General features: G+C 41.5%; 1 protein-coding gene across 1 annotated transcript in view; it reads left to right on the top strand.

Annotated features, from left to right (window-relative positions):
- Positions 1-12,245, top strand: part of LOC147715158 (X-linked retinitis pigmentosa GTPase regulator-interacting protein 1-like) — a 306,245-nt gene that overhangs the window by 95,527 nt on the left and 198,473 nt on the right. Inside the window, exon 7 of the mRNA XM_086920416.1 lies at positions 7,462-7,567. Coding sequence (XP_086776542.1) covers positions 7,462-7,567 — 106 coding nt within the window. The remainder of the gene's footprint in view (positions 1-7,461; positions 7,568-12,245) is intronic.

Here is a 12,245-nt window from a genome sequence, read left to right as displayed (position 1 = left end):
CCAGTCAGTGTAACAGTGGGGAAAGTGTTGGATAACGGAGGGGTAAGAATTACTATTCCCACTCCAGTGAGTGCAACAGTAGGGAAAGTCTTGGATAGCGGAGAGGTAAAAATGACTATTCCCACTCCAGTGACTGCAACAGCAGGGAACGTGTTGGATAGTACAGGGGTAAAAATGACTATTCCCACTCCAGTGAGTGCTACAGTAGAGAAACTGTTGGATAACGGCGGGGTAAAACTTACTATTCCCACCCTGGTCAGTGCAACAGTAGGCAAAGTGTCGGATTGCGTAGGGGTAAAAATTACTTTTCCCACCCCAGTTAGTACAACAGTAGGGAAAGTGTTCGACAGCGGATGGGTAAAGCTTACTATTCCCACTACAGTGACTGTAATAGTAGGGAAAGTGCTGGATAGCTGAGGGGTAAAACGTACTATTCCCACTCCAATGAGTGCAACAGTAGGGAAAGTGTTGGATAGCAGAGTGGTAAAACTTACTAGTCCCACTCTAGTGAGTGCAACAGCAGTGAGTGCAACAGTAGGGAAAGTGTTGGATAGTGGCAGGATAAAATGTACTATTCCCACTCCAATGAGTGCAACAGTAGGGAAAGTGTTGGATAGCGGAGGAGTAAAACTTACTATTCCTACTCCAGTGAGTACAAAAATAAGGAAAATGTTGGATAGAGAAGGGGTAAAAAATACTATTCCCACTCCAATGAGTGTAACAGTACAGAAAGTGTTGGCTAGTGGAGAGGTAAAATTTACTATTACCACTCCAGTCAGTGCAACAGTAGGGAAAGTGTTGAATTGCGTAGGGATACAAATTTCTATTCCCACTCCAATAAGTGCTACAGTAGGGAAAGTGTTGGATAGCGGAGGGGTAAAATATACTATTCCCACTCCAGTGAGTACAACAGTAGGTAACGTGTTGGATAGTGGCAAGATAAAATGTATTATTCCCACTCCAATCAGTGCAACAGTGGGAAATTGTTGGATTGCAAAGGGGTAACAATTCATATTCTAACTCGTCAGTTCAAAGGTAAAAACATACAAATTATTAAAAACAAAAGTATTTAAAAAAGTAAATAAATCAAAACAGATATAAATATATAAAAAATACAAATATATCATATATTGCCAATTTTAAAAAAACATACGTTAAATGCATATGACAAATAACTACAAATGTTATATTTAATAAAATATAAAATAATTTTCAAACTAAAAAATATTTTTAATTAGAAATTATTTAGAATCAAAAACATTCATTATTACATAAATGTACTTTTTTTCATTTTCTGCTCTATAACACCACACAATTCATAACCCACATCGAAATTTTATAAAAAAATTGAGTTACATATATAATATAACTAATTACCATTTAAAGAAGTATTATTAGTTAAAAACAAATTAAAACTCATAAAAATGTATAAACCTTCCACACTTTACCCCTATAATCCCCACAAACCACTGGTAAAATTAAACTTTAACAAAATTAATTACACAATTAAAACTTATTTTCAATTAAAAAAAAAAATAATATATAGAAACTAATTTTAAAGTAAGTAAAATTAATTTACTCCCCACCCTTTACCCCTAAAAAAAATAAAACACAAACACAAAAAAATATAAACAACTACCCTACTCAAATATCCATTAATTAATTAACATTATGATCAACTTTTCATTAATTAATTAACATAAATTACTTCCCACACCTTACCCCTACCTAAAATTAATTATGCAAATTCCATATTTAATTTTCAATTAAATAATCAATATTAAGAACTAATTATTAATTATTTAAAAATAAATTACTTCCCCCTTTAACCCATAACCCACACCTAAAAACAAAAAACACACAATTACTGTAATTTATTATCAAGTAATTAGTTAATATAAACTAATAGCTAATTATTAATTAATTGAACATGAATTACTTCCCACCCTTTACCTCTATAAACCCCACAACCCACACCTTAAATTAATTACACGAGTTTCATAATTAATTTTCCATCAAATAAATAATATTAATTAAGTACGAATTATTAATTAAAAATAAATGACTTCTCCGTGCTTTACCCCATAAACCCCACAACTCACACCTAAAAAAATCACATAATTACCATAATTAATTATCAATTAATTAGTTAATATATATTAACAACTAATTATTAATTAATGAAGAATAAATTAATCACAACCTGTTACCCCTATACACCCGTACCCAAAAATAATTACACAATTACCATAATTATTTCTCAATTCATTATTTAATATTATTTAACAACCAATTAATAATTAATCACAAAGGAATTACTTCCCAAAGTAAAACTATAAAATCTAAATTAAATAAATAAATAAATAATCATTAATTTTTTATAATTAAATTACTTCCCACCCTATTCCCCTGTAAACCCACAACCCGCTAGGGAGCTAAAATATGCAAAATGTAATTAAAATAAAATTAATAACTACAAAAAATTCAACACATATATTCATATAAGAGAAAACAGACACAATATTATACAATAATATACAAAAAACAAACATCGCATACATTTACAATATACATTAAAATACATAACACTAATTAAAAAATCGATATTTTAAAAAACTATATTTTTGCAAACAATATTAATGACTTCTATATTTTTAACAACGATATTTCTTACCTTAAATTCGATATTCTTGACCACAATATTCTTGCTGATGATATTTCTGAATCATGATGTGATGTCGACATTTCCAACTCGATATTCTGTCTCAACACCTTCAATCTGTGGTCTGTTATCCATTTCACAATATCACATACACAGCCTAAGTCTTTGGTTCGTCTATTGCATTCACCTTTACCACATCAAGAAACCAAACTCTTGCATTATTTATCCTGACCATTTTATCACATCCATGAAGTATATCCTTAGCGCATTACCACTTCCATGTCCCATTCCTTATTAAATGAACTGTGATAGCAACTCCATACACACAGCCATCATGATCTTGTGCATGCCCATAAACACTGGGGAAGATTTAGAAGAAACTGACGCATCTGTACAGATGCGTCAGTTTCCCTGCACCTGCGTGAAAAACCCTTGCGCCACTATAGATGCGCTTTATATACAATACGGCGCACTACGGCGCAAGGATGGACAGGTGCGTCAGAAATTCTGACGCATCTGTTGGTGAAAAAGTCACACATTGCTGGAGTCGTGTCACAAGCACGATGCAACACCAGCAATGCTTGTTGCTGCCTTTTCCCAATACACCGCGTCACTCCTCATGCCTGCTTCAAGCAGGCGTAAGGTTTTGACTCACTGGCAACCTAAAAGTCGCACAGTGAAATATTGCACCTTTCACTGTGTCACTTTCACAAGGCTTTGCTGCGTGGGAAAGCCTACCCTGCATACATTATACCTGAAGCAAGTGTAATGTCACGCAGGGCTTTACAACGTGACACCTCTCCCTAGATGTGTCACGTTGTGAATTTACCGCATTTTTTACGCCCCTGTTGCGTCACAAAAGTGATGCAACTGCAGCGCAAAAGTGTCCCAGGGGGCTTATAAATCTTCCCCTATGTGTTTTCCTTTCACCAACTCTTACAGGGAGGAAAACTAATAGGACCTATTCTGAAGAGAACTTAATTTTTCATGCTTCCCATTCGCAAAACAAGTGCCTTCTCCCTCCTAATCCCTTACAGGGGATTGCCATTACTTTTACTTTTGTTTTTGTGCTGACTTATTAGTAAAGGGCATCAGTAAACTGTGGAAAGGAGAAACCACTCTCACCCCCTCTAGCATATGTCTTGGTTTACTCAATGCTACTAGTGAGTTTGCGTTGTGCGGTGGGTAAAATAGTGTTGTAACTTCAAGCACATCTACAACATTTCAAGTCTACATCTCCCATTCTGGAATTTGATGGATTGGGTATGGTACCAAAATATATTTAGCATATCTACAGCCCTAAATATCCTTTATAAAGGTATTGCCCCTTTCGAGATAATAGAATTCCTACACCGATTATGGGTGAAAATTTTGTAAAAAATATGTCGGACAATAATTATAATGGTAATGGTATTCTGATGTACGAAAAGTAGATGGCTAATAAGGCCCTATGACCAGAGGGCAATAAGGCTGCCGATGGCAAAGGTGAAGGATGGAGCTTGCGTAAGGCGAAACAACCCATTTTGCCAGCTTGAGCTGGTTTCCACGAATATTGAACACACCACTATACTTGACCTGCTTGGTTCCAGGTCACACTGAATGGAACTGGGAAAATGATGGCTGTGCAAACCATAATTATATGTTTGGCTGATGCTGACTGCCTAGGTGTTGGCAATGCCACACACAGCACGAGCCACCCTGAAGGAGCTCATAAAGCAGCATAAGAGGAAGCATTCTCACAAGCCAAGCATCTCAACAAAGCCAGCTGACTAAAAGAAATTACTTTTGAAAGAAGCAGTAACTCAGTGTAAATCTGGATTTTTCAGAGGAAGAGCTTCAGTGAGCATCCGAGGACAGTTTAATCAATCTACGAATCAAAGGTTATCCTTTCACAAGTTGGTGAAAAGCCTAGTGCTAAGAAAGTGGAAAGAGCTGTAGGTGGTCCTGCAATTTATGTTAGTGACGTGCAAATCGAAAATATTTTGAAGGTTGGTACCCTGTAAGAATAGTCGGGGCAGTATCTGAAATAACATTTTAAGCAAACAATAGCCCATGACTTGAATGATTACTTGGCTTGTATACACTTACCTAGAGACCTTTTTCAACTTCAGGAGTTTTTTATTAACTAATAACGTTATTGTCATTCTACTTCTAATATTGCAGGTCAATAGATAATCCAACATTGAAAATTATCTTTTGAAAAGAAAAAATATTTTATAAAAAATTGCTCACACTGCTTCTGTGATAGCAAGCCATCCCAAGTCGTTCAGCCAGAATGGGAAATTGGTGCTTTGCATGTCAAATATAAAAACACATTCAGTACATAATTAAAAATGTATTTTTATTAGAGGATCAGTGAGTTGAGCCCGCTTCCTTTTAGAGAGTCAATAGTACAGCCATGCACTCCTCCTGGAAGATTCTAAGGTTTTTTTTATGTAGTCCACTATTAGTCCTTTATCTATTTGTGGTCACAGGATAAATCCACTCTTTATTGTATGTACTCTCCGGGTTAACGCGTTTCTGCCTCAGCTGAGGAATATAGTATAAATTAGTGTGATCCTTCATAGATGAATTGACTACATTTGGATTCGCTTGGCTGGTGGGGATCGGACTACTCCCGTCTACTTTGTCAGAACTCTCCCAACACTGGGAAGGTTCTATGTTTTTTACACTCTACCGCCGGACCTTTTGAACAGACGCACTGAAAGTATACTAGACGATTATACTGATGCTCGTCAAAAGGAAAAATCTACTTATAGAGGTGCTGTGTTGTAACCTCCCATCCCGTCTCTGGACCATTATATCCAGATCACGTGGGCCCTGATTGATTGTATTTGAAGACTTTGAACTATCGAACTGAAATTGTCTAAAAGCCTTGAAAAAGTCGCGCACAGCGACAAAACACATGTCGGCTGGCTGTAGCTGTATTACAAATTTATATTTATGGAACAACCGTCATGAAGAATATATGCTGAACAGAATGTTCTATTGAAATTCTGTATTAAATTAACTTTGCTCTTTGGGATCAATCAGCTGCTTACTCATTTGTGCTGTGCTCTGTCTATGTTTGAAAATTGTATCAATAAGTGCAGAGGATTCTGTAATGTATTGAGGTGATACTGTGGGTGGCACGGTAAAAAAAGACATAGAGCACGCCTATAAAGAGAGGATTAGTAACTGACATTAGTGCAAACAAATTGGAGGTGCTGGTTGTTTTTTAAATTCCACTGCCACCATTTCTTTCTTTTTGTAAACTGAGGAATATAATATAAATTAGTCTGATCCTGCATAGATGAATTGTGGATTAACTTCCAGCACAGGTAAATGGGATCATGATGCTGACCAGTGAACCTCTGCTGTGCAAGGGTAAGCGGGAAACAGTTGCTGCTGTAGAAGCAAAGCTCATGAGATTTGTCAAGCCATTAAATAAGGCTAACAAGCAAGCCTGAGAGAATAGCACCACTGTTAATCCACAAAGCAATAAAGTACAGAAATCACCCCATACATAGGGGCCGTTTAGGATGGCGGACGGATCGCTACTGCCATGCAGGCGGTGGCGATCCGTCCGCAATCTGTGCCCGTGTGCCACCTATTTCCCTCCCGCCATATTACAATGGCGGGGGACCGCGGCAGACGGGAAGACCGTCGCCGCTTTTCCACCACGGTCGCCATGCGACCACGGCGGAAAAGGTCTAATATGGTGGCGGTGTCTATCAGACACCGCGAGCCATATTATGATGTACGGTGGGCAATGCCTTTCTGTGGCGGCAATGCCGCCACGAAAAGGCATAGGGTCTTTGCTATGGGGGCCCATTGCGGGCCCCCAGGGTGAAGGTGGGGTGGGGGGAGCACATCGGGGGTACCTATGGTACCCCCCTGCGTTTCAAAATACAACATGGCAGGCACCGCGCGGTGCATGTCATGTTGTGCTTTGAAACGCACAACATGCATTTTAGCATTGCGGCGGGCGGTGCTTTCAGCACCGCCTACCGCAATGTTAAAAATGCTGGATGCACCCGCCACTGTGGCGGGTGCATCCTAATTCAAGGCACGGGACCTCTGCCCCTGTGACAGACGGTCCCGTCCCCCGACAGGATGGCACATCGACCCCATAGTTAGGTTGGACTCACCAAAACATATGCTTAGAGGACTTCATATGAGAGAAGAGTATGGACTATAGAGGAGCATCCCAGTCCTGATGAAGATGTCCTGAAAATATCTTTCTTATCTTCCACAACTGATGTCAAAACACTTTGGTTGAAACCAGGAGAGTACCTGGATACCGGATTTGGCATTTGAGATCTCAGTTCCTAAGACATCAGTACATTCATCTCTGCCATATGATTATTCAGTCTTAGACCCTCCTACGCTTCCTAACTCCTCATTTCAGTCTTGTAGGATCTTTTTTATACAGCGTTATCCCTCCATCACTGTTGAACTACATTTCTGTTCTTCTTTCCGTCTTCACCTTACTCTCCCTCTGATGATGAAAAAGAAGTTCTGGTCTCCAATAATGAGAGGCAATGCCCAGCCCTACAACCATCATCACAATCTAACTACTGCAGTTAAGAACACATCATTTGAGTGACAACGTTCTTTATGCATCACACCATTACGCTGCCTACGACTGTCATGCCCTGCACTCTGTTGGCCCGTCTCCTTTTTTCCATCTTGGGTGTGACACATTATTCCAAACCCTGATTCCATGTTCTATTTGTTTGCCAAAGTATATTTAATGCATGCCATGCATCTGTGCTCTGAGTTTCCTTCAACCTCGTGAAGGTGTTTGTGTCCTGCAGGGCTACCATCAAGGACAATGTGGGTCAAATCCGTCTGCAAAGGCAGCTGTGGGAGAAAGACACAGCTCTGCGGCTGCTAAAAGAGGAGTACCAGCAGATGCAGGAGGTAAGCATCTCTTAGTCTGTCTCTCTTCACTACCCATGCTTCCCACCCACCCTTTTACAACCCCAGCGCCCACTTGTAATTTCATGTTATTTTTTCACCAGTGAAAGACTCTGGTATCACTGAAAATAACTTTACTCCTGGGCTGCCAGAAGGACTTTATTGTCGACTGACACTAGGAATTAATTGCTTGATCTACTTTGCCCATTGACAAACCAGGGATGTGCAATTTGCTTAACAAGTGTTTTGCGTATGGCAAGGCCAATTTGTGATACAACCTATGTACTGATAGATTGAATCACGAATTGAGAAGCTGCAGGGGAGTTCACAAAATAATCTTATATAATATTAATTAGGCAGATCGCAATTTGCAACCCTCTGAGGAGCTTATTTACAATCCTCTTGCGCCGCCGGTACGTCACTTTTTCCTATATTAAAAGTGACGAACTGGCGGCGCAAGAGGCTTGTAAATAAGCTCCTGAGATTGGCTGTGAATGCAGCATGGGCAAGGCTTAGCGCGAACCTTGTGCATGCCACCATGCCATTATGGCAGTCGCGCCGGTCCCCGGGGCAAGGAGGAGGTGGGGGGTCACCGCGCGCATTGATGGCACGGCGCCCCACCTCCCCTGAGCAACCAATGGCTGTGCCCCATGGTATTTATTACATAATTAAAAATATTACTTATTATTTACATTATGTACAATTCCGCAAAAAGTCCAGATACATTGATAGATACATGATGTTACTTGGCTAACCTTAACATTTTTCTTGTACATAGCCATTTCTGCCGTAATCTAAACATGTATATACTTCACTTTCTGCGTGTCCCCGCTAGAGGCTATGGCAAGGTCAATGACTGGCAGCCCCAGATTCCGGTATCCTACAAAGACTCTACCGGAGTAAGCTTGCGCAGGGGGTACAGCTTATCAGACGGATATTTTCCCTTGGCCCTCCCTAGGCCCTGAGCCTTAACTCCATAACGGGGACCGCAGTTCTGCATTCTTGCGCCCTGATACGCATGTGAGGGTGGCCGACCAGCCTCCTGGAAAGAGTGACTCTCCTGTCCCCGTACTCCTTCAGCCTACCGACCGGCTGTCACTGCCCCTGGTGTTCCATGGTATTGGCCACTAAGGACCGAAGACTATGCTTACCAATCATGACCTTACCGCCACAGGCCAGCATAGTTGCCCGACTATCTGGTCTCCCGCTCAGCTCACCAGGAGGTCATGTCCTGCGCTTTGTGCCCTCCATCCTTGCTAGGATGTCCTCCATGAATGCCTGATTCCCTTTTGACGAGAGGTCGACCTCATCCTGCAAAAAGAACTGATCAACCCGGATCTAGCCATGTCCTATAGACTTCAGTTTGGTGGACCTGAACAACTTCTCAAACTTATTGTTGATCAGCTTTACCGCATGATTCAATGCTCATACTGACGCCCCCCTCTCCACTGCAACCTTGAAATCATGTGAGACCAGACTACCATAGCACCGCAGCACTTCCTCGCCAACCATCCCAGCTCAGTGAGCAGCTCCTCCATGAGCACCCTCCGCCCCAGTTGTACCAAGTCATGCCTACCCAAATGCAAGATCCAAATTAAAGGTGGACCCTTATTTTCTTTTAACGCGTGGTTCACCATCTCCCTGAATTGCCTAATGCGCAGCCCCCCTGACCATGAAACACTATTTTCGTTCCCTGGCCTAATGGGCCCCTGAAAAGCAAGCTATTAGACGGCGGACATAAGAGTGACCTATTATCCAGATTTCTTGTTTTTCTTGGGCCCAAGAGTGAACTTGGGCCATGAGCTGTGTTGTACGTTTGTTAACCGTCATCTGCCGTCCTCTTGAGTGACAAGGTGACATCCTTGCTCTGTGATGATGAACCGGTGCAAGCTTCCCCCCTGAGTCACAGGATGAAGAAACTGCAAATAACTAGGAAACAGAACCAACCATCAGTGCATTGCCCTACTAATGGCTAAAGCACATGCAGTGGCACATAGCGCTTATAACATTTAGAGGACCACTTAACAATCCTTTTAACCTGCTCTTCTTTAAAGCCCCTGGCCACTGCTTCTGTGGCAGCCCCAATCCTAAAGGAATGAGTCCCAAAGTTAGCTGAATCCAAGCCTGTGTACCGCATAGCCAAACCCATGACCCTCTTGAACTGGAATACAGTGAGGGGTGACCCATCTACGTGTACCAGAAGAGGCCCTGCTGTGGCCCACGTTCTCTGCAGCATGTAGGCCTCCAGTCTGGCCACTGGGCAGCATGCCCTACCTACCGCCCTGTGGAGCACTATGCCCTCACCCCAGCCTTCCTGATCAGTCTTAGACCTTGGTAAGGAAATCAGTAGGGAGTCCCCATTTATTTGGACATGTCCCACCTGCAGTCCCACCTGCAGTCCCCCTGCCAGTCTCTTTTGTTCCTTGTCACCACCTCCCCTACCCCGAAAGTGTCATAAAATGCCAGGCAAAATGCTGCTTGAAACAGAATAGCTTCCCCTGCAGAACTATAAACTTGTGCAGATCTTCCAACTGTTTAGCTAGTGTTTGCAACCCTATGGGTCTTCTCTAATTGGGTTGCACCTCTTGTAACCGCTGCCACCCCTTCAGAGCCTTCCGTACTACAAAATTACCTGTTGGGTCCCCTTTGTCCTTAATTTTTGTAAAAAAGGAGATGGCTGTAATATGACGCCTAGACAACGCCATTGAGCGTCCCTCGTCCCTCTGATAAGCGACCACCGACCCCGGGTAATGCCATTAGTGTTCCCAACTATCCCCCAAAAACTGACAATATGACCAGAACGCCACTTCATAAGCTCTCCTGGTCCTGGGTGCTAGGCTAGCTAACATGAGGTCCGATAATTGGGGGCACCAAGCTGCCAAAGTTGTTCTGGGAAATGTGTTGGGTTCTCTGCTGCGTCTGGGAGGTGGGACCTGAATACCTACATCTTGAAATGAGAGAGTGCGTCAGCTGCATGATTTAGTACACCCGGCACATGCATAGCTTTAAAGAGTAAATTCAGTTTCATGCATTGCAGTACAATCTCTTTTAGTAAGCGCAGAATCATTTTGCCGTTTGGTTATTAATACACTCCACCACCGGCATGTTGTCTGAACAAAATATCACAGACTGATCCCTCAATTTTTTAGGCCAGACGGACAGAGCCACCAGGATGGGATAGAGCTCCAGGAAGCTCATGTTGCTTGTGATCCCTGAGTCTACCCACCAGCCCGGCCAGCGCTGCGTGACCCATTCTGTCCCTAGAATAGCACCGAACCCTTCGCTACCCGCCGCATCAGTCATGAACCCCATCTGGGGACTGGACATGGGTGGGCTAGGCCACACCACCCTACCATTGAAATCACGCAGAAATGCCTTCCATATGAGCATGTCCTGCTTGACCAAACAGCTGGGAATGCAGCAATTGAGGCCTTCAAAACACAGCAGGCATCCACCTCTGCATTCGAAAATGGGAAATATTTTTTTAAGCAACCCATCTCCATTAAAGAGACCGGTGCTGTTTTTAAAAAAACATTGTAATCCCACCCTAAGGCCGTCAAGATGATTCGCAAAAGCAAATCTATTCCAATGGGACAGTTTTTCTTTTGCGAATCAATAGGGAGTTGCAAACTGATAAATGATTTGCAGCCACAGAGATGCCCATGGAAGGTTGGGTGCATCCACTGCTAAACCTGGTGACAGTCAGGTGCTGGGCTATGAACCCCCTGCTGCTATGAAAGCCAAGTGCAGCAGTGGTTGACTGCCTGCAGTGGGTGGAGTGCATGGCGTGACCAAAGGTCGTGTGCAGTGATCAAAAGAATAATTTCAAAGAAGTTGGATGTAGCATATCATTAAATAAGTCCTTAAATTCACTACAGGTAGAATGAAGTTTTGGTTAGGAATAGTCCTAATACCTATACACATGCTTGAAAAACCTCTGATATTCACTTTAAAAACACAGTTAAAGTGAAATTATGCTTAAAAACAAAACCTAAAAACCATTTCAACTCTCCAATGATGACAATCCATAATATGCATGTAAACAATAACTTGTACTCAAAATGCAGTATTTATGACCTCATAATAATGATACCAATAAGTAACAACACTTGCAAGCCCCTCCATAAATAAAAACAGCTACTGAAACTAATAAATAATACTATAGTCATTGATAGTATTACTAGTAATGTGATGTGTGTTCTGATCTGTGAGATCATTTCTAATTGCATCTGTCACACCAATGGTGAGGTAATGTGTATTGTATTTGGTGCGTGAGTTATGGTTTGCTTGGCTGTAATGGATTGTGGAGCTTAACATAATCGTCACATTTCAGTGTTTTTTTATAAATACATGCCTTTAAAAACAAAGGGAAAAGAGAATTCAGGTTTACTTATATGTTGATAGTGATTTCACCATAAAACATAAAAAAAATAAGAAATTCCTAGGGAAAGGTGCTGCCTTTATCATGTGACCCCGCCCTACTGTTGTATGTCAACCTTAACTTCCATCCTTGATAAATCTTGAAATGAGTTGTGTTTCTGAGAACAATGAATTATTTGTATAGGTGTGGTCAATGTTATATGTTGGTATGACTAAGCATTTGGAATAACGCTGTGGAGGACTGGGAGATGGTGGTTGTGTTAGTGTACACATTTCTTGTGACTCGTATTCTTTTGGAGTC

Source organism: Lissotriton vulgaris, chromosome 5, assembly GCF_964263255.1.
Source record: "Lissotriton vulgaris chromosome 5, aLisVul1.2, whole genome shotgun sequence".
NCBI classification, from domain to species: domain Eukaryota; kingdom Metazoa; phylum Chordata; class Amphibia; order Caudata; family Salamandridae; genus Lissotriton; species Lissotriton vulgaris.
Note: the sequence above shows the minus strand (reverse complement) of the source record. Positions and strands in the feature narration are given on the sequence as shown.